Source organism: Pezoporus flaviventris, unplaced genomic scaffold (assembly GCF_033815535.1).
Source record: "Pezoporus flaviventris isolate CSIRO_AGI_PZ_B2104156 unplaced genomic scaffold, CSIRO_AGI_Pfla_v1 ptg000001l, whole genome shotgun sequence".
NCBI lineage: Eukaryota > Metazoa > Chordata > Aves > Psittaciformes > Psittacidae > Pezoporus > Pezoporus flaviventris.
This window is the reverse complement of record NW_026892549.1, coordinates 6,565,972-6,591,827: the sequence shown is the minus strand read 5'-3', so window position 1 is coordinate 6,591,827 and position 25,856 is coordinate 6,565,972. Positions and strand designations below refer to the sequence as shown.

Below are 25,856 nucleotides of genomic sequence, written 5' to 3'. Positions count from 1 at the left end.
GCCTCACCACCTTCACAGTAGAGAATTTCTTTCTTATCTCTAGTCTGAATCTACAGTAGCTCCTTTAGTCTAAAACCATTACTCCTTGTACCGTCACCCTAGTAAAAAGTTTGTCCCCATCTTTCCTGTAAGCCTGCTTCAGATATTGAAAGGCTGCTCTAAGATTTCCCCAGAGCCTTCTCTTCTTCAGGCTGAACAACCCCAACCGTCTCAGCCTGTCTTCAGTTGAAGAGGTGCTTCAACTCTCCGGTCATTTTAATGACCATCTTCTGTACTTGCTCCAACAGATCCATGTCTTTCCTATGCTGGGGACCCCAGGGCTGAATGTGGCTGCAGGTGGGCTCTCACCAGAATGGAGCAGAGGGGGAGACTGCTCTCCCTTGACCTGCTGGCCACGCTTCTTTTGATGCAGCCCAATTTTCCCTCACTTTTAGTGGATATAAAGATGTTCCAGCAGCTACAGTATGCCCTGGGGTAGCAGCAGTGAAAGGGCACTTAAAGGACAAGGAAGTAGGAAGAACATGACCAATATGAAAGAAGCATTTGTAAAAGACAGTCAAAATGGAAAAAGGGAGCAGAGTAAAAAGGGCATACAGGAAAAAAAAAAACAACAGATTTTTGAGGAATGAGAAGGAAGAATTATCTATTGCTTAATTACCAGAATTTTGCCAGTAATCAAAAGGCACTTTGATTTTGAACTTTTTATTTGAAAGTGTTCAGTTGTGTACACATGCATGTGTGTGAAGGGAGAATCTTTTCGTGTTGAACCAAGATGTCCAACTTTTTGCTTTTAGTCAGCTCTCAGTTTTAGGAGTGCATGTGTGTATGTTGAATGCTGACTGAGTTCTTATAAAATGTTTTTAAGTAAAAAATTTAAAGCAAGAGCACCAATTGTAGATGTTTACTATTAAAACTTTCTTTGTAGGTTATTGCACTTAAGAATGAACATTGAAGACAAGCTGGGAGGATTATTTCTTAAATGTGGTGGCATAGACCAAATGCAGTCATCCAGGGCTATGGTAGGGATGGGTGCAGTATCTGACCAGTCTGGAGTGTCGGGAGAACGGCAAGAGGCAGTGCTTCAAGATCGGACTATGGCGCACCAAGAAATTCTTGCAGCAGATGAAGTGTTACAGGAGAGTGAACTTCGACAGCAAGAGATGATTTCACATGATGAACTCATGGTCCATGAGGAGACGGTAAAAAATGATGATGACATCGATGCGCAAGATAGACTTCCTCAAGGGCTGCAGTATGCTGTTAATGTCCCTGTAAGCAATTTCTTTGTGAAATATTGGAGAAATTACTAGGAAGCTTGATCTGGTAGTCTAATCCTACTCTGGCAAGAATCTATTAATTGCTTGTTTGGATTTTGATTATCAAAATATTTATGAATGAATGCTATTTATGAAAATGTCATTTGCTTCTAGGCATGGATAAATTTGCCAATTAAGCATAATCTTTCAGTATCTGTTTTATAAATATTTTATGAGCAGGCTGTTAACCATAGCATTAAAATGTGCTCCTTTAAATATATTTAATGTTCAAGGTTAACTACAAACCAGAATAAATAGCATTATTAAAAGGTGCATACTGTTTATGCTGTTCATAGTACTGTTTAGTTTCTTTTGCTATAGGAAGCATCTTGCATGTTTTCGAAGTATGTGGACGCTTAGCAATTGCATTCACACTGCAGGTTGGACTGTGACACTTCATACATGACCATAAATATTCCCTTCCTTGGTACCTGATAAAAGGTGTACCTCAGCTTTCCCAGAGAGAATGTAGATGACTTCCTTCTGAAAACAGCATCTGGTGTAATGCAGCACATCATCACTGTTACCCTTCAAACATAAAGGAGAGTTACCAGAACTTTAAAATTAGATAGCCATATACACGAAGAATAATCCTCAGAAAGGTAGCGTTGTTAAAACACTACTCTCTTAGATCAGGTAGTTCAGGCATTAGAAGAAAAATATAAGAGTATCATGCTCTTTATTAAAATTTACATTAGGTCAAGATTATTTTTTTTTTTCCCCAAAACTTCATTAGTACTGTTTGTTTGTGGTTTTTTTTCCTTAAAAGAAACCAACGTCTGTCTTAAATATATAATAAACTATTCCTTTAAATCTTGCATTGACAGCAACACAGACTAAAGTAAAATAGGTATGAAAACCTGGATGGTTTTACAGATGGAAGTGATTTTAATATGAGAACTGATCTCAAAATCACCGCAGGTCAGGAGGAAAAGAGACCTTGGGAGATGAATGAAGGGATACATCAAAATGTCACTGTAGAAATTAACTATGCCCTTTTTTTATTTAAGGCACTTCTTATTCCTTTCACTTAAATTTCTGAAAGAATGAAGCCACGAGATTAATTCCCTTAGAAAAAGGTTTTCTGTTTCAGCAGTTTGTCATCTTCTAAAATTGAAAAATTGCTTTTCTGTAGTGAGAACCTTACCTGAAACTGGCACTTGGTATCTTAACAGATCAGTGTAAAGCAAGAAATTACCTTTACTGATGCATCTGAACAACAGAAACGAGACAAAAAACAAATACGAGAGCCAGTAGATTTGCAGAAAAAGAAGAAAAGAAAACAGCGTTCACCAGCAAAAGTAAGACATTGATTTGGCAAAACCAAGATTAAAAGAACCTGAAGATTTGGTTGACTATGACTAATTTCATTACTGAAGTAGTTAGGCTGGAAATTGTTTGTTTGCTCAGTAAAGATGCAGCTCTGAAGTTCACCAGAGGCCCAAACCAAAACCTGATATAACAGTGTTTTTCTTTGAACTCTTTTTAGCAACATGAACCCTTGCCATATTTTAACATCTGTCTCTCCAGGCAGTTCTCTCTCCAAATAATTTTTTTTTAAAATTATGAGTAGCTTTGTATACAGTTTATAAATCATTACTCTGTATCTATCTAATAATAGTTGTGCTTTTCTGTGAGCCTGATAATTTTATATGCTTCATGCATAGTAGTGAAAAGATTTTAAAAAGAAATCTAAAATGGTAGTTTTGAAAATTCTAAAAAGTTTACTAATATATAAAAAATAATTTACCAGTAGGGATTATTCCTGTGGTCATAATCATCTTCATATATGTATTTCTTTATATCAAAAGATTCTTACCATAGCTGCTGGTTTGTTACTTCAAAATTTCTTTTGTAGATCCATTCATGAAGAGTATGTATCCCAGTATGTCTGAAAACAATTTTCTTCTATTGAGATGCACTTCAGATAAACCCAGAATCTTTTCACCTCATGAGGTAGCAGTGTTATATCTTCTAGTAATTCCCCAAATCACTATTAATCTTCAGGCTTAAAATAGAGCATATACAGGCTGCTCTGATAGGCAAAAATCAGTTATATATTATCATGCAGCAGCATTAAAAGAAACTTACTCTGAAATCGATCCAGACTGTGTATACATTGAAGGCAAACTCACCTGAACGCCAAGAAAAACACCCCAACCTCCTTTTTGTTTGCCTAGGAGTGGGACCCCTCAGTCCTCCTCAAAGCATTGTCAAATGAGGTTGCATCTGTAGTATTGGAAAGTTGAGACATTGTTTCAGATTGGGTGTGGAAGCAAGTTCCAAATCCTGTGCATGGCTTTGGTAGAAGAAGGAGATTTAGGTTGAGTATGTCCACAGATCACTTCCATGGAAACATGGCAAGGTAGGAGAGGCATGTGTCTCTCTTTCTACAGACGTGTACTTGCATGCTTCCTTTTTACCTCCAAGTCTGTCAGTGCTAGTTTTTTGAGATGACGAAAGATTGAAAAATAATCAGGCGAATCATTAAACAGGTTCTTTTTCAGGCTCTCTTCCCCTTTTTTCAAAATTAGCATAGTAAAAAGGCCAGAAGGAAGCTGAAGGGCTGACGTAGGTGAGACCCTACTGCAGTTTAAGCTAGCATTCCCAGAGTGATGGGGTTGGTTTTCCATCCAAAGAGCAGCTGGGACTTTTACAAATGGAAGTCAATTAACATACTGAAACATCTTAAATTTTATATTAATGGAGTCGTCATATCAAAAACTCATCAGCTTTTATCCTATGTAGTTTTCCATGCACCCAAACACATGCTTACACACATACATGCATGCGCACACACACGCACACCACATACATACGTAAAAGGTTTTTTGTTGCTCTTACTAGGAAAACTGCACTGACAAAGTTATCTTCCTTCGTTTAAGAGGTGGTACAATGGATGGATGCAGTAGAAGAGCCCAGGGTTAGGATACTGTGAAATTGTCTTTTCTGCACAATTATTTAAAAATTTCAACATACAAGAAATATTTCATAACATGTATTTAATTTATTTTACATAACCAGTCAGTGTTTCATAAGCTGTACATTGTTACAGAACAGAGTTTTTGTAATTACCTGTATCTGTGACTTATTGGAGCTGTAACATACCAATCTTACAAACGTATGAATGTGCTTGTCCTTCAGAGTGAATGCACAAGAATTTGTTAGCTTGAGACTTCTGCTCTTGCTACATTTTGATGCAGTAGAATTAAAATTTTAAGTAGATCCTATAGTATTTGCTACTATTGCAGAAATACTGTTTCAGTTATTGACTCTCCTTCTCATCACTGTCATTATCGTAAAACCTAAACCATCATAGCTAATCAAATTGAAAATGTGTTTCCCCCGCAGACTTTTATTTTTTTTGTTTTGTTAATAACAAGGGACTAAACTGTTTTATTTAAGGTTACTTAAGCTCTTTATAGTTTTGTTTCCAGTTAAGTAAGACTTTTGGAACTGTAATTTGTTTGCTGGTTTTCTTATTCTCTTGCCAGAGTTAGTAGAGAGTTTGGGGTTTGGATTTTTTGACAAATTAGAGAAATTTTGTGATGAGCTTTATTGAATAAGGTAGATGTGCAAATTTTTCGTTTAAGTTTTTAATTAGATATGAAAATAGAAGCTTTGTCTGACAGCAGAGCAGTGGGGGGTGGCAAGGTGAATTCATCAAGGAGATGCTTCAGTATGTATATTGAGTGAGCAGTATTTTATTGAGTGAAAAACCTGAAAGGGGAGAAGAAGAATACTATTGTCTTGGTTGTTTGGCTTTGGGGTTTTGCTTTTTAGAATACAGTTTTGCCTTTGGGACTGCTGGTATTACGTAGATGTACATAATTTGTATGACTCTCCTGGATAAGTTTTAATGCCTTATAGCAAACATTTACAGTTGTAATTTGAAAAAAAGAATATAATGTTTTACTTTTCCTTTAAAATATGGCCATCCGTGGTTCAGTGCCCAGAGGTGATTTGGTTACTTTATGTCCATTCCAACAGACGGACAAAGTAAACAGTAGCATATAAAGTAACCCAGCTGTGAATAGGGGAGCTCTGAGCTGATTTTCCATGAGCTGCTTTTGTCTCCGTCCTGTTGAAATATCTCTTTAATACAAAATGAGGTACAAGTTGGATTGGACTGCAATTGGAAATGTATGCTAAAATCCTAGCACATAGCTTTGTAGAAATTAGAATTGTTTTACCTGAAATACTTTAATTTTCTGCATCGAAAAAATTAATGTTTTTTTTTTTTTTTGTAGTTAATAAGACATCTTTAGAGGGTAGTGTGAGAACAAATTTTACTCTTTTTAAAATAGATCCTTACAATAAATGAGGATGGATCACTTGGTCTGAAAACCCACAAATCTCATGTTTGTGAGCATTGCAATGCTGCCTTTAGAACCAACTACCATTTACAGAGACATGTCTTCATTCATACAGGTACTGCTTGACTTCAAATTTGTCTTTTCTACTATATAAAGAGTTGTTTACTTATGTTAACAATGTTTTCAGCTCTATGCGATTTTCAGTTTTAAGAGTGTAGCTAACTTGGCATCTAAGCTTAGAGATTCCATGCACCAAAGTGTCAAAAGAATACCAGAAACAAAAAATCAACATATGTTTAATAAACTGAAGACCTAACTGTTTACAAGGTTTCTTTTCTTTCTTTATCAGAAAGTAAAGGGTTGACTTGTAGCCTAAGTGCCAAAATTGACCCCTTTGTAAAATGTGTTCCGGCTGCTTATTTGCCTGATGAGGTATCTCTCTGGTTCGGAGAAGTGAAAAAGGTACTTACCATTATAACAGCGTGCCAGTATCCTGAATAAAGTCTTATGCCAGCATCCTAATTGATCTTGTTCATAAGGAAATTACAGCCATTTCAGATCACACTTCCGTGCTAGTCTTAATGTGACTCTTAGGATCATGGAAGGAATTCTGCAGTTCTTATACTTAGTAAGACTAATGTTTTTTGGTACTAGAGTATTTTTGGAATTTGCTCAGATGCTGTTTTTTTAACGCAGACTTTTTAATATTCCTCAAAAGTAGTTATCAGAAACAACAGTGTGTAGTTATTAACTTATGGATGTGGCATTATATTGTTCAAGGTGAAAAACCATTTCAGTGCAGTCAGTGCGACATGCGTTTCATACAGAAGTACCTGCTACAGAGGCATGAGAAGATTCATACTGGTGAGTATAGTGCCTTGAGTATCTTTACTGGCGTGCTTAAAAACTGTTTCCCCATTCAGGCAAGGTTTCTGGTAATACGTATGCAGCCTAAAACCCTGTTGTAGTTGTTTTAACTTAACAGCTGTTATAAAACTTTAAAAAATAAATTAGTGTTGTGCTTTCAACTTGCTCCACTTTTCTTTGGCTGTAAACTCCAGTAAGAAATCTGAAAGTAGTATTCTATAAAGAATCACGGAGTAACAAACCATGAAGTTTGTATGTTCACAGAAGTCAAAGTTTGTTAAGCAGTTCTGTCTTTGTTGTATCAAGTTAATTCAGATAACGGGGACTTGCAAATTGCATTTCAGTAATTTATTTCTTTATTTTGGAATTTGATGGAAAAGTGCCAGGACTAAAATGGCCAAAATGCCTAACCCCAGAGGTGTCAGTATCAGATTTACTTCTCGCTGCCTTTTTTTTTTTTTTTTTAAAGTTTTAATTCAGAACTGTTTTAATAAGAGCCTTAGTTTAAAAATAGGCAGTATAGGTCAAATAAGGCCCAAAGTTTTAAGCCAAAAAGAGTTATAGTTTATACATGTTTATTTTTTTATCTTCTTGCACTGCACAAAACCACATTCTTTAACAGGTTTGTCTTCATTGGGTTTTTGGCATTTTGGTGCATGGCCTTTCAATCCCTCTTTAAATATTTTGTAATATGGTCCCTTTGGACTAGATGCCAGTTTCTCAGCCTCTTTTTCAGAAAAGCAGAGCTGCTGAATGTGCACAGTGTTTCTTGGCTGTAGCATTTATTTAAATGGATATGAAAGCTACTAACACGCAGTGCAGTGTGTGCATGTGTAAGAGTTGAGAGGGAGAAAAAACTCTGCGAGATGAATTTTCAGAGCAGTGTACAGGGAGTTACATGCACAAATGCCCTGTTGTTTATCGGATTTTTGTATCCTAGGTTGCCATGAGTCCAGACTAAGTAGGTTTCCTTCAGCCAGTCAGCCACAGAAGAGTCCTCCATTCTTCTGTACAGTGTCTTTGTTCTGCTCCTAGTATTTCCTCTGGCTCTGAATTGGTGAACCATGCTGCCTCCACTTTGTGTAGATACTATTCTTGAAAAGAATGCTCATTCACTCTCTTCCATCTATCTGGCCAGCCCTCTCCCCTTTACCCTCCAAAAAAAGGCAAAAATTTAAGTAGTCTCCATGTTTTTCAGATGATTTTTTTTTTTTTTTTTTTTTTAATGAGGATTATTCCCTGTACGTGGCTTTGAAAATGAGAGTCTGGGTGATTCAGTTAATTAACACTTGACTGCAAATATTTTATAAACAGATTTAATTACTTTTTTTAATTCAACTTCTAGCTCTAATGAGAATTTTGTGTTGATTGTAAGCTTTGGAGGGAGGGGGTGGTGGGATCTCAGGGTTTTTTCCCAGCTCTTACGTATACTAGTCTCTATTTAGCAGGGAAAAAGGTGCCATTTAACAAATTAACTATATTGTTATCTGACTGTATTAGATAACTATGTTTTCCTCCTTTCCTCAGCATCCTGAGATATATTTGGTTGTTTCTCAGGAAATTGAAGATTGTGCTTGTGTTTTAAATTGTTGAATTGCAGGTGTTTTCTTAGGTGACAACTAGTAGGTGGTTAGGAGAAAATGTAAGACCCAGCTTCCACAAGTGGATAAAATGTTTATGAAGTCCATTTAGCTAGCAAGTATTCAACTACTGCTTAATTTTTGGTTTTGCCTAGTTACAGTGTAGCTAATTGGCATTCTATATACCTGTCTGTGCTTTCACTTCTGTGTGACAATATTGATTATTGGGCCTTAGCTGTTTCTGTAGCATTGCTCTGTTGTTTAGGACTGCATAATTTAACCCATCCAGAACAGCTGATTTTTCATCTTGTTTTTCTCACCTGAGGGTGAGCAGTGAGTCTGTGTTTCACTTTGATGGAAATAAAATGAAGCTCTCTTTGTATTATTTGTGCTTTTAAAGAAATATTCCTTATAAATTCAATACTGTTTTTTTTTTCTTTTTATTTAGCATTTTTGTCTCTCTGTGTAACCACTTTTAATACCAACTTTTGCAGAGTCTTCAAAACCCTGATAGAAACCAGGTTGATTCTTACACTTTTAAAGATGTTTATCAGATTTTCCAGTTTGTTTTAACCCCACTGGAGACAGTGGTAACGCTTAGAAGCCCCATTTTATGCTTGTTACAAGCCTGGAATTTACAGGTGCTCCAGCTAGTTCCAGTGTGATTTGAATTCGGTGCTCCGAACTACTCCTTCAAAGGAAATGTTATGAGGGAGTTAGGAAGCAATCAATGAACATTATTCTGTGTAAATAATTAAATAGTTGCATCTAAAAGCAGACATTGCAGTAAGCCAAAATTCACTTACTAGAAGTAATTGTGTGTTGAGGAGGGCAGCAGTGCTGGAGCCCTGCTGCTAAACTTGTCGCTAATGATACAGAAAATTGCCATGTCAGTTGTAAGGGAGGGGAGAGTTGCTGGTACACAAATATTTTCATATTTTGAGTTTATTAGGTTCACAGATGCTGAATGGTTTAGGTTTTGATTTTTTTTCTTCAAAGATGTCTGCTTTCTTTTTGCTTGGGGATGTGTCTATACGCCTTACCCACTCATGCATTCATGTGTCCTAATTCTGTAACCCACCCTACTTCCCATTTTAAGCACAAAAAATGAGATTACATTTAAAAAAGAATAAAGCAACACTGGGGTTAACGATTCAAGTGCCTCATTATTCAGTCATGCTGCTTTTTTGTTGCCTTCTTTGGTATTTTGTATTTTCTCTGTTTAGATACTTAAAATGCCTGGGGGTTTATAATTGTTATAGCCTTCATACGTACGGTATTTCTGCTAAATTTTATAAATACTTCTGTTGCTCAGTTTTAATAGATTTCCAATGAAGACACAAAACATAGGCTGGTTTTGAGAATAATGCATATAATTATTGTTTTGTATTTTTAAATTTTGACCTTTTTTCTACACCTGATTCTTTCCCACTCACCAACACGTTTCAGAAAGTTATCTCCTAAGTTCTCCCTACATTAGAAAAAGGTTGTTATTAATGATCTTTTCCATTTGCAGTAGATCCTCTTTGAAAAGTACAGTGAAGTTGCAGAAGGCATCTTAAGCTTCCAGCTTCTGCTAGAGAGAAATTATTATAGGAAGCATAGCTGCATATTAATTTTTAATCTTTTCCTAACATTATCTTCCTTGTGAAGATTAAAGCAAAAATTAAGTATGGTATCAGTTTCAGAAGGTGTTCTTAATCTTACTTCCAGAGCATTCTGGAATTCTACTGAAAAATACTATTTTCTGTGTTGTGCTGAAATTCAAGGGCTGAAATTCAAGGACAGTGTCCCCAGACTTTTCTTCCTGTTAAGGCGTGGCCATCAGTGGTACCACCATGTACTCTCAAAGACTCCACATAGTTGTTGTTGGTAATATACTACAATGAAAAAACTCAGAGCCCCTGTTTGGCCCTATTTAAGCCTTGAAATGGGAATAGGTAGCTGTGAGAGTCTTCTGCCAGCAAATAGCCAGCTTGAGCAGACAAATGTTAAGGAACTCTGTGACCATGCATTTGCAGAAATGGGTATAAGGCTGAAGGTAAGTGCATTAATGAAGTGCTCTGCGTTTTCTTGGGTAACAAGATAACTCCTTAGGGGGCAGTTCAAAGCTAGAACAAAGCTGAGCTGTCTTGCTTCTCTGTCGTGGTTTGGCTTCCCTAAGGCTCAGGAGAGTTTTCATCCCAAACAACTGATTCTTTCTCTAAAAAAGAAAAGAAAAGAAAGCAAAAAAAAAAAAAAAAAAAACCTAAAATCTAAGATTTTATCATGAAAGCAAACTTCCAGGCAGCGTAAGGAGAGTTGTTTGTAGGGGCTTGCAGGGGCAATTTAAAAGAAACACAAAGTAGAATAGTGGGGCAAAGGGAAAGAAAACAGTAAGTAACAAGGATTTAGTCATCTTTGAGAATGGAGGAGTTCCTGTGTATTAAACAAGAACAATGAGAACTAAACGTCTTGCCTCATCTTCTTTAAAAATGAAGACAAGGACTGAACTTTGAAAAAACTGACAAAGTCTCAACAGGGCTGGTGGAAGTAAAGCACTGAAGTAGTAAAGGTGCATAGCAAATAAAGAGAACATGAAGAATGAAACTGGAGTTTGAATGTTAACAAATAGGCCAGAGAGGAAGATGTGTTTATAGACAGTACATGAGAGGATTATATGGTAGGCCCTATAATTTATGAAGGGTGCTGAAAAAAGTAATTATTAATAACCAAGAAATGGTAAAAATTTGTCTCTGACTAAATGTGAAAGAAGACTTAGGATGCTGAGGTTGTGAGCCTATAGAAAAAACTGATAGAAGCTGAGAGATCTTAGGAGAGCAAATAATTTGATTTAGGAGAGAATAAATTGGAATAATTTAATCCAAGAAAGGGACTTGCTGAGAAGCCACATGGACAGTTAAGAATTAATAATTGGAAATAGGGCATAGGCTTAAAAGGCAGAGATATAGAAACAGTTTGGAATTAAGGTTGAAACTGAGCATTAATGATCTGACTAGAAGCAAATGTGTGAGTGATACAGATATTTTTCCATTCTAGTTTCTCTAAATACCCATATTTTATTTTAAGGTACCATATTTCCTTTTGTAGAAGGATGGCTAAATATCTCTATTCTAAATGGAAAATATGCACTCTAATAACATTGTAAATAATAAAATTTATTAACGTTTTGTATTTATTATTAAAATGTAATAAATCATCTCATAAAATATTTTTAATAATAAAACTACCTCAGAAAAATAGAAATTGCATATTTCTGGAGACAAAAGATAGATTATGTATATCCCCAAACCCAGTGCAGTACAGTATCAGAACAAAGGATGTTGATAGATGCTGCCAAGACAATCCAGTTCAAAACTATTTCATAGTAAATATTAATGTTGTTCAGGATGAGCTTTATTAAATAATAGTGAACTTTTGTAAAAGTAAACCTAGCTTTTCAATGTCTTTTTTTTAGAGAAACCTAGAAAATAAAAATACTGGAGGGAAGATGTAGGACAAAAGGTTGTTTTTTTAAGAAAAAGAGTTATCCCAGGTTCTGAAAGGGTCATTAAGGATCACTGCAGAGCTTCTTTGAGAGGAAAAATAAGGGGGAAACTGAAGATGAATTCAGGGCAATGAATATTGTCTGAACAAATATTTCATAAAAATAAAAAAAAGCAAAACATCCCAACCAAACGGAAAAGCCTGTAAGTATGCAAATGGCTGTTCAGCTACAGAGGCCCCTTGTTTTCAGCTTAATTTTTAAAATATTTTAATTCATAATAAATAAATAAATTTGGTTTCCAACCAAAATAGCTATTATTAGAACAGTTATTTCAATGCTACATACAGGTAAGGAAAAATATGGAAAGTACAGCACACCATTCTGAAATGTTAAATTAAAAGCTTGGAAATGCATAATTCTCTTCTAGAAGGGGTGGGTTTGAGTTAATGAGCTGGTGAGAGAATTGAGGTATTTTTATACAATCGGCTGCCCTAAAAAAAAATATTATGCAGCAGCAGCAGTTCAGGAAAGCTGTCCTTGCAGTTCTTCATTTGTTAGGTTTAAGACAGATATCTGCACCTACATTAAAAAGAGGGCGCAAGAATTTAGATTTGAAGGCGGTGGCTGGCTTGGGGTGTTTTTTTTCAGTGTAAAAGCTTAAAGTAAGTTAGAGGCATTGACTGCAGAGTGATGGGAAAAATGTGATGTGGGGAAGCCTTATGTTATTTTTCATAGCAACAGGCTAAATCCTCTTTATTAATAATTTCTGATAGAGAATGTAATATTTGTGCTGGTAATTGTATGGAAGAAGATAGATTTTTTTTTTCTTTTAGATTAACATTCCTGTGTGTTTTTTATCAGGTGAAAAGCCATTTCGTTGTGATGAATGTGGTATGAGGTTTATTCAGAAGTATCACATGGAAAGGCACAAAAGAACGCACAGTGGAGAGAAGCCTTACCAGTGTGAATATTGTTTGCAGGTAAGATGACTTAGTGAAATCTTTCACAATTGCAAAACAAAACACCAGCCAATTCTCAAGCAGTACAGATAGGATTTTTACCAGGTCTTGTAGTCATGTGCATGCAAATAAACATATAACAAATGTTTTTTTTCTGTTATGTGGTCTGTGGTCTTGATGCACAGGTGGAGCAGAGTCACAACTGTCTGCTTAATTATTGATTACATACCATTTTTTGACACTTTATTAGAAATCAGGAAAGTGGATGAATTATCAAGTAAATTAGTTAGAATGAAAGGTTTCTTTTTGGCAATATATTTTACAAAAATTATAATAATTATAAATAATAAAATAAAATAATCTTTTGCAGTATTTCTCCAGGACTGATCGTGTGCTGAAACATAAACGTATGTGCCATGAAAACCGCGACAAGAAACCGAACAGAAGTGCCACCAAAGTTGGCTTCTTGCCATCAGAGGAAGATTCTGGTTTCTCTACGCCTATGAAAGACAGCTCCTTGCCAAAGAAGAAAAGGCAGAAAACAGAGAAAACAAAATCTGGGGATAAGGAAAGTGCAGATAAATTGGAACAGAAGAAGGACAAAAATGACTATTTGCCGTTGTACTCTTCTAGTACTAAAGTAAAAGATGAATATATGGTAGCGGAATATGCTGTTGAGATGCCACATTCTTCGGTCAGTGGAACGCACTTAGAAGAAGCAAACTCTGGAGAAATACACCCACCTAAACTTGTTCTCAAAAAGGTTAACAGCAAGAGGAGTCTGAAACAGCCACTTGAGCAAAGTCAAACCATTTCACCCTTATCTACATACGAAGACAACAAGGTTTCAAAGTATGCCTTTGATCTTGTGGATAAGCAAGGTTTACTGGACTCTGAAGGTAATGCTGACATTGATCAAGTTGACACATTACAGGAAGGACCCAGTAAGCCTGTACATAGCAGCACTAATTATGATGATGCAATGCAGTTTTTAAAGAAAAAGAGGTATCTACAAGCAGCTAGTAATAACAGTAGAGAATATGCCTTGAATGTAAGTACCATAGCATCTCAACCTTCAGTAACGCAGGCGGCTGTGGCCAGCGTCATTGATGAAACTGCTACAGCCTCAATATTAGACACACAGGCACTGAATGTTGAAATTAAAGGTAACCATGACAAAAATGTCATTCCAGATGAGGTACTGCAGACTCTGCTAGATCATTATTCACACAAGGCTAATGGACAACATGAGATATCTTTCAGTGTGGCTGACACTGAGGTGACTTCCAGTATATCAATCAATTCTTCTGAAGTATCTGAGGTCACCCAATCTGAGACTGTTGGAACAAGCTCTCAAGCTTCCTCATCAGATAAAGCTAGTATGTTACAAGAATATTCAAAGTTTTTACAACAAGCTTTGGACAGAACTAGCCAAAATGATGCCTATTTGAACAACCCAAGCCTTAATTTTGTGACTGATAACCAGACTCTTACAACCCAGCCAGCATTTCCTTCCATGGAGAAGGTCTACACATCTATACCTGTCAATAGCTTTCGATCGGGAATGAACTCTCCATTAAGAACAACTCCAGACAAGTCTCATTTTGGACTAATTGTTGGTGATTCGCAGCACCCTTTTCCCTTTTCAGGTGATGAGGCAAATCATTCTTCTTCCTCGTCTACACAGGACTTCTTGGATCAAGTAACTTCTCAGAAGAAAGCAGAGGCACAGCCTGTTCATCAAGCATATCAGATTAGCTCGTTTGAGCAGCCCTTTAGAGCTCAGTACCATGGGACAAGAGCTGGAATATCATCTCAGTTTAGCACTGCCAATGGACAGGTGAACCTTCGGGGACCAGGGACAAGTGCTGATTTCCCAGAATTTCCCTTGGTGAATGTAAACGATAGCAGAGCTGGGATGACTTCTTCACCTGATGCCACAACAGGCCAGACTTTTGGCTGAGAAACCTTTGTAAATAATACTGGCACTTTAGAACACATTTGTCAAAAGGGGGTTGCTCTGTGTAAGATGGAGTTCTGTACAGCTTTTAAGAGCTCTGTGTTAAAACTAAGCTGATATTAGCAAGACCAATAACTGCTTCCTTTTTTTTCTTTTTTTTCTTTTTTTCCTTTATCTTGTTAGTCAGCAGTTGTTGAACTGCCTGATGTTGGTGCCCTTATCAAAAGCAGTTTATTATTCACTTGTTTGAATCTAGAAAATATTTTACCTTCTATGAAATTTTAAATAAACGAAATCCCCAGGTAAGACTTTCCCCCACGATTGTTTCCTTACTGGTTTCCTTCTATGCTTCGGGAGGACAGTTTATTGTCTGACACTATTCATATTGTCATTTCTAAGCTTGTCAGCATAGTCATTGCTCTTCAGCAGGGAATCAACATGTACTGAACACACAGAATAAACAATAAGATTCAAAGGCAGGCAAATACGGCTTTAAAAGATGGTATTTTCTAAAGAAAGAATCGTTTGCCCATCTCTCTCAAAAATAATTATAGACCATGTGCCCTTTTATTTATGCTTTGCATTACCTTGAGTTGGTTTGGAGGAAAAATTGATTTTTGGTAGACTACTATTTAAAAGTCTGATTAATTTAACATATTTTAAACACTTTTTTTAAAGCAAAATGCCTAACTGCTAAAGCCTTTACTTCATTCCTGAAGTAATGTGTATTTCTTTGTACAGCCGAATCTAGATGTAACTTTTTAATGACTTTTTCATACACAGATATCAAGAGTCTGAAGTTTTAGTTAAAATACTCTGTAGCTGACATTCCCAATTGCGTAATGCTTACACAAATTGTGTATTCCAGGATTTAAAAGCTTAATTGTACCTTACCCTACATACTCATAATGATTATCATAGAGCACTTAGTCAACTTCATAGTTTTAATTTCTCAAAAAAATAAAACCATTTTTAGGTTTGATATGGTTGCATCATTTTCATCTCATACAGTAATTCTTTTCAGTGTACCTGAGATTGGGTACACTTAGCTTCCGTAAAAAACATTTTAATTCTCTTTCTAGAATTTTGACAATTCAGATAATTAAATTTATTGAAGTACCCCCTGAAAGCTGAAGAAGTGGGCATTCAATTCAAATTCCCTACCTTTTTAGTGTTTGCTTAGTGAAAGTCATTACAGTTTTACCAGCCAGAACCGCTGAATAATGCTAGTGAACAGGATTTCTTTTTCCAGCATAGGCAAGTGATCAGAACTTTTCATTGCATTTCACCGTATAAATAAACTACCAAGTTTATCCCTGTACCATGAATATGTTTATTTGAGTAGTACTTTGTCTTGAAGTATACAGTATGGTACGATAAGTAGTTATGTGTGCATTTTTAAGGTGGTAATATTTGAGTAGCATAACTATTGTATAGTTTAAGTTAACAAGTTACAGATTTTGAACTGTATGTTCATTTTTTTGCACCTTCCGTAAAGGGACACTGTCTGGTAGTTTAAGGCAGTTTAAGCCTAATTTAGGCTGATTAACCAGGGAAAAACACACACACACATGTATATATATATATATAGGTATGTGTGTATATGGTGGTTGTGTTTCTTTTTTAAATAGGATTGCATACATCCTTTTATAGCACTATTGCTAGGTGGTATCTCTCAGATGAAGCCATCAGCTAGGAGAAAAGACTGCGTCTCAAGGGGCTAAAATACATCCTTCTTTTAAGAAAGGACTTTAGAAGATCATACAGCAGTTCCCACCTCTTCCCAAAGCAGTAGCAGTATTTTTCTTAATTTTCATTACTAGGAAGCTGATCCATCTCTTTTCCCTAATGGTAGCACTGTTTAAGTGCTTCCTTCACCTGGTACAGTTGAGGGAGAAATTATGTTTATTATCCATAGCTTGCTTATACTGACAAGAAATACAATTTATGTAAACTTCTTAATACTTTTGTATAACAAAGCAGGTTCTGTTTTGATTCATTGATCCTGTGTATAATATAGGAAGGTGTTTCAGCATGCCATGACTTGCCAGTAATTTTGTCCGAGTATTTGGCCCTGAGTTATGAAGAATGAGCGTCAAGGGAGAAAAGTAAATTTCTCATGGATTATTAATGATATGTGTAAAGAAATTTCTTTAAAGGATATTTTAAAACTGGTTCATGTCTCTCTGTTTTTCTTCCTTTATGGTCAGTTTGGTTTTTTGACTTTCCATTCTGTGTTGCACAGACACAATACATCTGGCCCCAATATCCCTGGAAGCCACCTCTTGTAATGCATGTTTCATTTTCAGTGTTTCATTTACATGACATCCTAGCTTGTGCTGCCTGAGTAATACTGTGTTGGCATCATTGTTCTAATGACCTGTTGCTGCAAGTAGATGGCCATGAATAATAGTATTTGTTAAATACAAGAAGCAGCAAAAGCTAAAAAAAAAAAAAAAATAGCTAGATGATTACTGCACTTCTCTGGCCCCATATGAAGGTCAGAGGAACAAAACCTCCTCCCTGAGGAGATTGACTCAGCTTTATTTTCAAAAGTTACTACATTGATAGTATGCTGTGAGAAAGTGACTGAGGAGTAGGAAGGAGTAGTTCTCACTCCATGCCATATTCAGACTTGGGAGTTACTTCTGGGGTGTGTGAGGGAACAAGCACTCTTGGCTTCCAAGAGTTGAAGGAACTTGCTCAGAACAAAGTGGCACCTGGGGAACAGTTATTCTTTATGTCGCAGCTTATTCTCTAGCCTGCTGCTGAGCCATTACAGCTCTACTCCGTGCCTTAGGATAGGTGTTGAAGTCCCTGTCTAGCCCAAAGGGACTGTCTTATAGGATTCTTCCACCTGTACAGTTAAAGCGATGGTGCGAGTAGTTAATCCACTGATACTTGAAACTTTCTGTACTGCAGGAGATAACCAACTGTATACAGCAATGATTTCCCAAGCATATGCCCTCTTACTATGAAATAAGTGTGTATGTAGTTCTGGGAGGTTTAACTATGTAGGAAGTTTTTGCTTGTTAATAATCACATTACTTAGTAACATTTTCCACTGCTGATGTTTTGCTGTTTTTAATCTGCTACAGAGTCACGCTCTTCATTTTGATCTGGTCTGTGCTCATTTTTGTTAGTTTTCCGTTTGTATCTGGGAAAAAGCAACTTTGTTTTTCTGTTCTTTTCATAGACTGATACTGTTCAGTCAGTCCACATAAAGCTGGGGTGAGCATTTATATTCCACAGATCTAACAACAAACGCTCTTACTTAAAGGTCATGCAAGCACTGAGAGTGTGTGTGTGTTTGTGTGTGTGTAAGGTGAAATTTTTTGGGGATATCTCCTAGTGATAGAGCAATGATGATTTTAAAAAGGAGGAAATTGATTACATTTATTACCAAATTATATGTGCAGTACATATATATACACACACACATATTAATAGACCATATTTTGGTCCTAAATTACTTGACAGTGTCCCTTTTAGCATGAACCCTTTGATATGTTTTACCATTAATATAACAGACAATGAAGGAATTGTAATGGTATGCTAATAGGCAATTACCTTTTCTTCATTTGATTTGAGAATGAATCATAAATTACAAGGTTTGGGGAGGAGGATTAACCATATGTGTTACTGTATGTTGGTTTACGAATATCAACCTAAACAACTTAAATTGGATGATAAAAGAACTATGTTTATGATCTTGTGTCTCCTAGTGTTGTGTTTAGGAAAATGGTGTTTCAAGAAGAAAATAGGACGAGAAAGTATTCATGTGAAATGACACTTGTATTATTTTTAGATTATACTTGTCAATTTTTTGGATGACGGGAGCTTTTCATTGTTAATTGAGAAGTATAGTAAAATCTTGCTAATTCGCTGGCCGCTAATCAGAGCATCCAGTAGGTTTATACATCCCCAATGATCTCTTTCCCACCTCTCTGCAATAGTCTAAAAAGTACTGTAGTGAGGTCTGATATTAGAAATACTGTATGACTTCACCCAAGTATACTACAGAATTTATACAAGTATACTGGGAGGTAGAAGAAGTATTGAAAACTAAATTACAGTTGTCAAAATAAATGAACAAAGTACATTTTATGATGTGATATCCTTGCTTTCATTGCCTGCTTCTTCACTATTTTCAGAATTATCATTTGTAAAGGGTTTCTAAGCCATTGCTGCAAATTATTGGGGTTCTACTGTAACTTTTGGAGTTTATTCTAAAGTATACATGTTCTCCTATGAAAAATTTCCACCTGGACAGATACATTATATAACATGCTCATTCAGAATATTTTTATAGTATTTGTATCATATGTAGTAACTATTTGAAATGAACCAGAATATTTGGATGAATTCACTCTGAATTTTGCAGCATTGGACTACTTTATGTATGTATATTTGCTAACTAAATTTTCTTGGCTTTGAGAGCTTTGATTTTGTTTATTCTCTGTTTGCTTGTTTTAATACCATTACAACTCAGAGGGAAAAACCTAATACTCCTGGGAATCCGTTTGAAAATTTTAACGGGCAGAAATATGTTTATGCAAGTCGGTACCAGTCCACATGTGAACTTTCAAATTACATGGTCGGTACTGAAGCAAACGAATAACGTTACAGTTTCCTAGTGTTATTTTTTTTACTAAAATGAAGCCTTGTAACTTTGAAAGTTCATTCAACTTACAGTAATGCATGTTTATGTTAGGCATGTAATGCATTTAGCTAAAACTCACTTTGCAAAGGACAAGTACTAGGAAAGTATTACTGCTAATGGAAAGATGTCTTTAAGTTAAAATTTAAATTTTTGTCCAATTTTAATTTGCTTTGTGTCAGGGCAATAAATTTATAGTCGCTTTTGCTCTACTTGGCATATAAAACCTTGTTTCCTTTATAAAATTACATCTTCTGGTAGGAAACACAAACTGAGGCAAGAAAACATTTCTAAGATTGTTTCTTGCTTTCCTTAATCCAATGGATGGAAAGGTAATATTGTGTAAACAACATTATTTTATTTTTTTATGCAATATCATGCTGTAAATATGATTTATCAAATAAGGATGTACCTATGATTGAATCTTTGATTCTGCACAGCTAGAGTTTATATATAAATATAAATGTGTCTTGACAATCAAGGACTTATGTCAGTCTTCCTTTTTGACGTTTCTTATTGTTATGCATTCCATTTGTTCGACTTGAGTATTTGTATTGTCTGTAAAGTATGTAATGTTTTTATAGCTTGTTTAAAAACAAAACAAAAAAGCCTGTAAATACCTACGAACTGATCACAGTACCGCTCTGTTAGAAGGCATATGATGATGTACTGGTTGTAAGCAATAATACACAACAGTGCTAACTTTACAAGTAGCATGAGGATAAGTTCCAAAAATACCTTTGGGAGTTAATAGCCTTGTTTGAATTAATGAATATTCTTAATCATTTTTTTTATAAATAAATTCAGATGTCCTCCTGCTGGAGTATATAACATTGTTTACACAGCACAATTTCAGTCACATAGGGGACAGTCTTTAGATCTGTGGCTTCATCTGTACACACTTTGAGTAAGAAATGAATGGCTTGTCTGCACTTCTGCAAGCTGAGGAAGACTGCAAAAGTTGAATAGCTGTGTCTCTAAAGGATGAGAGATACTATTCTGCTTCTGTGCCGATTCCTGACAATTCCTCCGCTTAAATCTGGAGCCTTTAAGTCCCGGTACTGAACTGATGAGACTTTGGCCTCCAGTAGAAAGGAGTAGTTCTCTTCTTATGTGATATGCAGATAAACAGTTAACTTACAAGTCACCTCTTCGTTTGAGTTGTGTATTTTTCAAATTACGAGCTATGAGATGGGTATATTCCAATAAATAATCTATATGTCGAACTTATAGTTTGAATTGAATAGATAACAGAATGTACAGAGCAGCATAACTATCTGAACAGTCATCACTGCTTTAGAACCCCCTACCCCCAATTTATAAATGTATATGACCTACATTTTATAGACAAAAAAATGTTTTTAAATGCTAGTCATTTATATAATATGTGCTTTGAAGGATTTGCTAGTCCACTTCTGTCACTTTTAGTACACTGGTATCTTTTATATGTAATGTATGCTTTTTATTATTATTATTATTATTATTGTAGTAAAGCATTTCAGTAGGAGGAATTTTACAACAGTATGAGGGGTTGAAATTTTCATTGTCAGAAATGAATTATACTGGACTTTGTGTAGTCTTGTCTTTTTTTTTAATGCTGTCTGGCAAGGAACTTGGTATTCAGTAAAGCAAGTGACCTCGGTTTATTTTGAAGGCATACTATGTAGTGCTGAATTGGATCTGGAAATTGATGAACTTGAAGACAGAGAAATTAGTACAAAATCTAGAGTACAGAAGAAATTGTATTATGAAAACCTGATGATATATATAGTGGAACACTATTACAGTGCATTTCCTATATAATGTTATTTTCCAGAAGTCCATATGCCTTCTTTGTATTTCAATTAATAAAAAAAAAATGCATACAGATAAAATTAGGATAATAGGTTTATTTCAATGATTGTACAGTATTTCTTTATCCTACAACATCTTTTCCGTCCTTTTATTATCAAAGACTGTAGCCTCAATTCCATCAGTAAAAGTTTGTATATAGGTGAGAGATGGTTTTATAGGAACCTGAAAAGTATGAATTTGTATATTTCTTATGTTCCTGACAGAAATCAGTATGTGAGTGTTTCTTTATTCCTGTGAAATGAGGAATTTCCTGATGGAGAGAGAGAGAGTGTGTGTGTGTTTGTGTGTCTGTGTGTGTAGATACATGAAAGATGTTTGGGTCTCAAGGCAAAAATGATCCAAGTATAAAAGGATTTAATGTAGCTCAATGTGACTTGCATTTAATTTTAAAAGAAACATTTAAATTTCATAATTCAAAAACGACAAAAATAGTTTTGCAGGAAACAAAACTATTTGGATAGCAGGCTTGACCAAATGAATTTTGGTTAAACTTGATATATTTTAAATGATTCTATTTCTGCCTTTATTTCTGCCCTAAAAGCAACATAAAATATTTTGGGAGTTACTCTTCCTGTTCGTTTGACTGTGAGTGTAATTTATATCATGGTTTACAAAATGTGGCATGAAGGATTGGATTGTTTTATCTGTATAATGCAATGAAAGATTGCTTTTTTCTTTTTTTTTTTTAACATAATCATGGTGAATGGTATTGTATTCTTAGGATTGGTTTATTCATTAAGTGTCTTAATGAGTTTCATCACTTTTGACATTATTGTTTTCTTATGGTTAACTTAGTTTTGGGGGGTTTATAATACCTTTCTCTGTATTGTGATACTAAGGGAAGTTATGGTTTTGCTTTATTTTTAATTAAACTAATAGTTTGATAATTTATATTTGCAAATGATGCATTTTAAATGTGGTCACTTGCTGTTTGAAAAATAAAAATATAGAATACTGTTTTATGAATAGACTTAGCAGTATTTTTCATGTTAGATCATTTCAAATCTGCTTTCTCAAGGAGAAAGATGAAGGCATGTAAAGATACGTACCATTGTGCAAGAACTGATTAAATGAAATATTTAAATACTTGTTTTGAGACACAAAACTGACTGGATTTTCTTGCCCTTTTGGATCTCCTGGCCTCTTTTCCTAATGGAAGACTTTAATTTTAATCTGGGTCATTTTAAAAGATTGCACTGGAATCACTTTAATAGAAACACCTAGTATTAGACCAGCTTTCTTCTTGTGATTCTTGTTTGCACAAGAGAGAATTTATTCAATGCCAGCAATTCTTCATGTAAATGAGAATCGGGACTTTGTTTTAATCTCAGTTGTGAGAAAGGTGAACTTGATTATTCAAGTTTTCAAGACTGTTGGGTAGCAATATTCCATGTGTGTACTACATCATTTTGTAGTGTGTGTTGTATACAGAGTATTGGTTACTTAGATTTTTCTATCATTGCAGCAAATATTTAAAAGATAATGAAGATTACAGCATGCATGCACTTACAAAACCAGAAATGTGAATTAATTACTGATAATTTAGTTTTCTCACCTTCATTCATGTGTTAAAGGCATTTATTTCCCTGATTCTTTGGGTAGAGTCCCTACTGAGAAAGACTTGACTTTTGTGAAATGCGTGGCTCTGTTGATTTTACTTTGTGTAAGAACAATGGCTTTAAACTGAGAGAGGGTATGTTTAGATTAGATATAAGGAAGAAGTGTGAGGGTGTGAGACACTAGAAAAGGTTGCCCAGAGAAGCTGTGGCTGCCCCATCCTTGGCAGTGTTCAAGGCCAGGCTGGACGGGGCTTTGGGCAACCTGGTCTAGAGGAAGGTGTCCCTGCTCATGGCAGGGGGATTGGAGCTGGATGATCTTTGAGATCCTTTCCAACCCAAACCATTCTATGAAAATGTTAAAAGTTGCACAATAGCTTCTAAAGAGAAAAAAATCTAGTGACATCTCTGTTAAGACTTGAGCCATGATCACATGAGCACTGTAGAAAGAGCAGTGTGGCTCTAGATGCCAGTGTCTGCCCACCTGGTGGGAACAGCCTCAGTCCTGGAGCCCACAGAGTCACTACCTATGCATTCTTTACCAGCCCTCCTCTGGGCAGCAGTGGGTGCATGAGAGGAGCTTTGCATCTGGCCTCAGCCTAACCCCTCCTGAGGCTGTTTAACCCACTTGATTGGAGTTGCACAGTAGCAGAGAAAGACCATTCAAGAGATTTGCTCTAGTGCCTTGCCCGGGGGCAGCAGCATTAGCTGGGATGGCCACAACTGATTAAATCAGCATAGACAGGTCTGAAATTTGCCTTAGGAATGCTGTCCTTACCCAGTCCCTCTCAGCTGTATGAGGCCACAGGTGTTGCTGTTCCATAAAGCTTTCACATACTTCTGAAGTGTGTACACAGTAACTTGGTATGACTTTGTTTCAATATTACTCCAGTGTGCATGTTTTGGGATTGTTTTTTAATATAGAGTGGCAGGAATGTGGGATGGTATGTTAACATGCAGTTGGTAGTGTAACTACTTTTAATGGTTTCAGGTTTAATAGTCTTAAATTGCCGGAGAATTTTGCAATATGCCTAAGCAAGCAGTGTCTGTGTACTTGGCCACCCTGTCTGTCTTTACCTTTGTTACATCCATTTACATTAGTTATATTGATTTTTATTTGTTTCAATTATGCAGTAGAAATAGGAAATCAAAACTGACAGTTTCTGCTTATTGACTTTCATAATTAAGATTGTCAAATAGTAAAGTGATACTGAAAATAATTCAATATTTTGATGTTAAAAAGAATTGCCAGAACCTACATTTTGTGTTGAGTGAGAAAAACAGTCCATGAGCTTAGCTTTATTTCTGTGCTAGGAGAAGGAAACAGTTTCTATAAAAATGACTTATTATTTAGAGGGCCAAAAAAATTTCTCTCTCTTCTCACTCTTTCTCTCTGAAATTAGTATTTTTCTTACACTGCACAGGAGAAACTATTTTGTAGTTCCAGGACAGGCAGCAGTGTGTGTAAGTAGGGAGAGATTTGGAGGTGGGTTGGTTTAAGGAGGTAGTCTGGCAGTGTCCAACTTGTTGTTTATCTTCTGCACAGTACTTGCCAAATCAATGGAAGAGAGTTTCCTATCGAATATTGTTTGCTTTTTTGTCTGCTTTAGTTTTCAAGATACGGTGTTTAAAGAAGAGAGCCTTACCAATGGAACAGGGGGTTAAAATGGAGTCCATGTGTCCTGTCAGAAGCCAGCAGCGCTGCCCTAGTCATTCAGGTAAGTTGTCTCCACCGCAGCATTCTTCCTCTTTTACGTCAGGGCTGGTCTTCAGGTTCGTAACATCCCTGCTCCAGCATCTGCTCCAGCATCTACCCTAGCTTTTGAATTTCAGAGGAAGTCGAAAGCATGTATGTACAAGTCACTGGATTTGGTGAGGTTCCACGGTAAAATGTGTGTTACGTGTGTGTGCATCTTGCAGTCCAGTCAACTATATCACTTTTTGCAGAGTCAACAGCTGTGCACATCATGCAAGAAGCGTGGGATCCAGTTCCTCCTTACTTGTGCTTGCTTCTGGATGTTTGCTGGGTGTACAAGTAACTCGTGGTTTTTCAATTTGGAGTCCATCTCCCTGGGCAGCTCTACCTGTCTTACACAGGAGAGCCATGCTGCTGAGTGATCATTGTATGCTGCTGCCTTCTGGTGGCAAAGTGGCTTGGCTTTTCTTTGGCCAGTGGCTGCACCTATCAAGCCTCTCAGTTAGGAATGTATCTAGTCCCAAACCAAGCTTTGTGGTGGTATCTTTTGACATAGGTCAGTGCATTGGCAGTAACTTGTCCATAGCTGCCTAGAGAGGTAATATAGCTGAGCTGGCTTAGCTATGGAAATGTAAGCTTTGTCACTGAACATGTTAGTTTTCACTTTTATTTACATACAATAATCTCATAGTCAGATGTGATCATTAGTGCCATTTCAGAGAGGCAGAAGTAGCAGAGCTCATATAACTGCTGTTAAATCTAAATCACTAGCCTGGCCTAAGTGAAACCGAGGGGATACCATTATTTTAGCAGTGTAATGTATGAAAAAGAATGATGTGTTTTAATATGAATAATGCCTGTTCAGAATGTATAATTTTTATACTCTGAACGCTCTTGAGGAGCAGCCCGCCCTTAATCAGCCTGTCTTGTCACAAGATAAACTGAGTCACAAGAGATGATAATGAGTACAAGTGTTGGGAGTATGCTCAGGGCAGTTGCAAGGTAATCTTGACCATGCTGTGATCTGTAAGAACAAAACAGAGGATGTAATCAGAAGCTAAAAGGATGACTTGTTTGTTTTCTCTCATCTTGTGTTTACTTCAGTTTGTCTTGCCAGTTCCTGAAATCATCTTTGTTATAAAGCTAATTACAGACAGCTCAGAACAGCTGAAGAAAGTTGCAGCTTGGAAGGACAGATAGGCAAGTGCAAAGATACCAGTGTGCCACAGCGATCTTTTCCTCCAAACTGGAACTCAGAAAGGAGGATCTTCTTTAAGACAGCATTTGTTAGCTTAAAGGAAATCCTCAAATGCAAGTGAATGGGATGACTGGTCCCCTAGTTGGAACGTGTGGCTAGAGGGGTGGGTGTTGCATGTACTTGGAAATGCACCACAAGGATAGTATAAGGTCCCATGTCAGACCTTACAGTATAAGGTTTACCCACGCTGGGTATGGGTATGTGTTTTGGCAGCATTGGCTCCCAAACAGGGTGTTCTTGTTGCCTGTAAGTCCATTTTAAGGCATTGAAGCAAGACTGTTGTTTGTGGTGATGCTCAGGTACTGTATCAGTAACAAATGTTCCCATGCACTGAACAAAATCAGGTA

At 36.2% G+C, this 25,856-nt stretch overlaps 1 protein-coding gene across 7 annotated transcripts in view; it reads left to right on the top strand.

The window, feature by feature from the left end:
- ZNF148 (zinc finger protein 148) overlaps positions 1-24,273 on the top strand; it is a 45,852-nt gene extending 21,579 nt beyond the window's left edge. For 3 of the 7 annotated variants that reach the window (XM_061473745.1, XM_061473845.1, XM_061473924.1), the window contains exons 2-7: positions 926-1,271; positions 2,492-2,617; positions 5,624-5,747; positions 6,413-6,496; positions 12,428-12,546; positions 12,896-21,969. In XM_061473745.1, coding sequence (XP_061329729.1) covers positions 942-1,271; positions 2,492-2,617; positions 5,624-5,747; positions 6,413-6,496; positions 12,428-12,546; positions 12,896-14,488 — 2,376 coding nt within the window. In that variant the 5' untranslated portion in view covers positions 926-941 and the 3' untranslated portion in view covers positions 14,489-21,969. Of the gene's footprint in view, positions 1-925; positions 1,272-2,491; positions 2,618-5,623; positions 5,748-6,412; positions 6,497-12,427; positions 12,547-12,895; positions 21,970-24,165 lie in introns of those variants that run through there. The other 4 variants (XR_009746990.1, XM_061474040.1, XM_061474124.1 and 1 more) reach the window with 4 other exon arrangements.
- Positions 24,274-25,856: the final 1,583 nt, after the last annotated feature.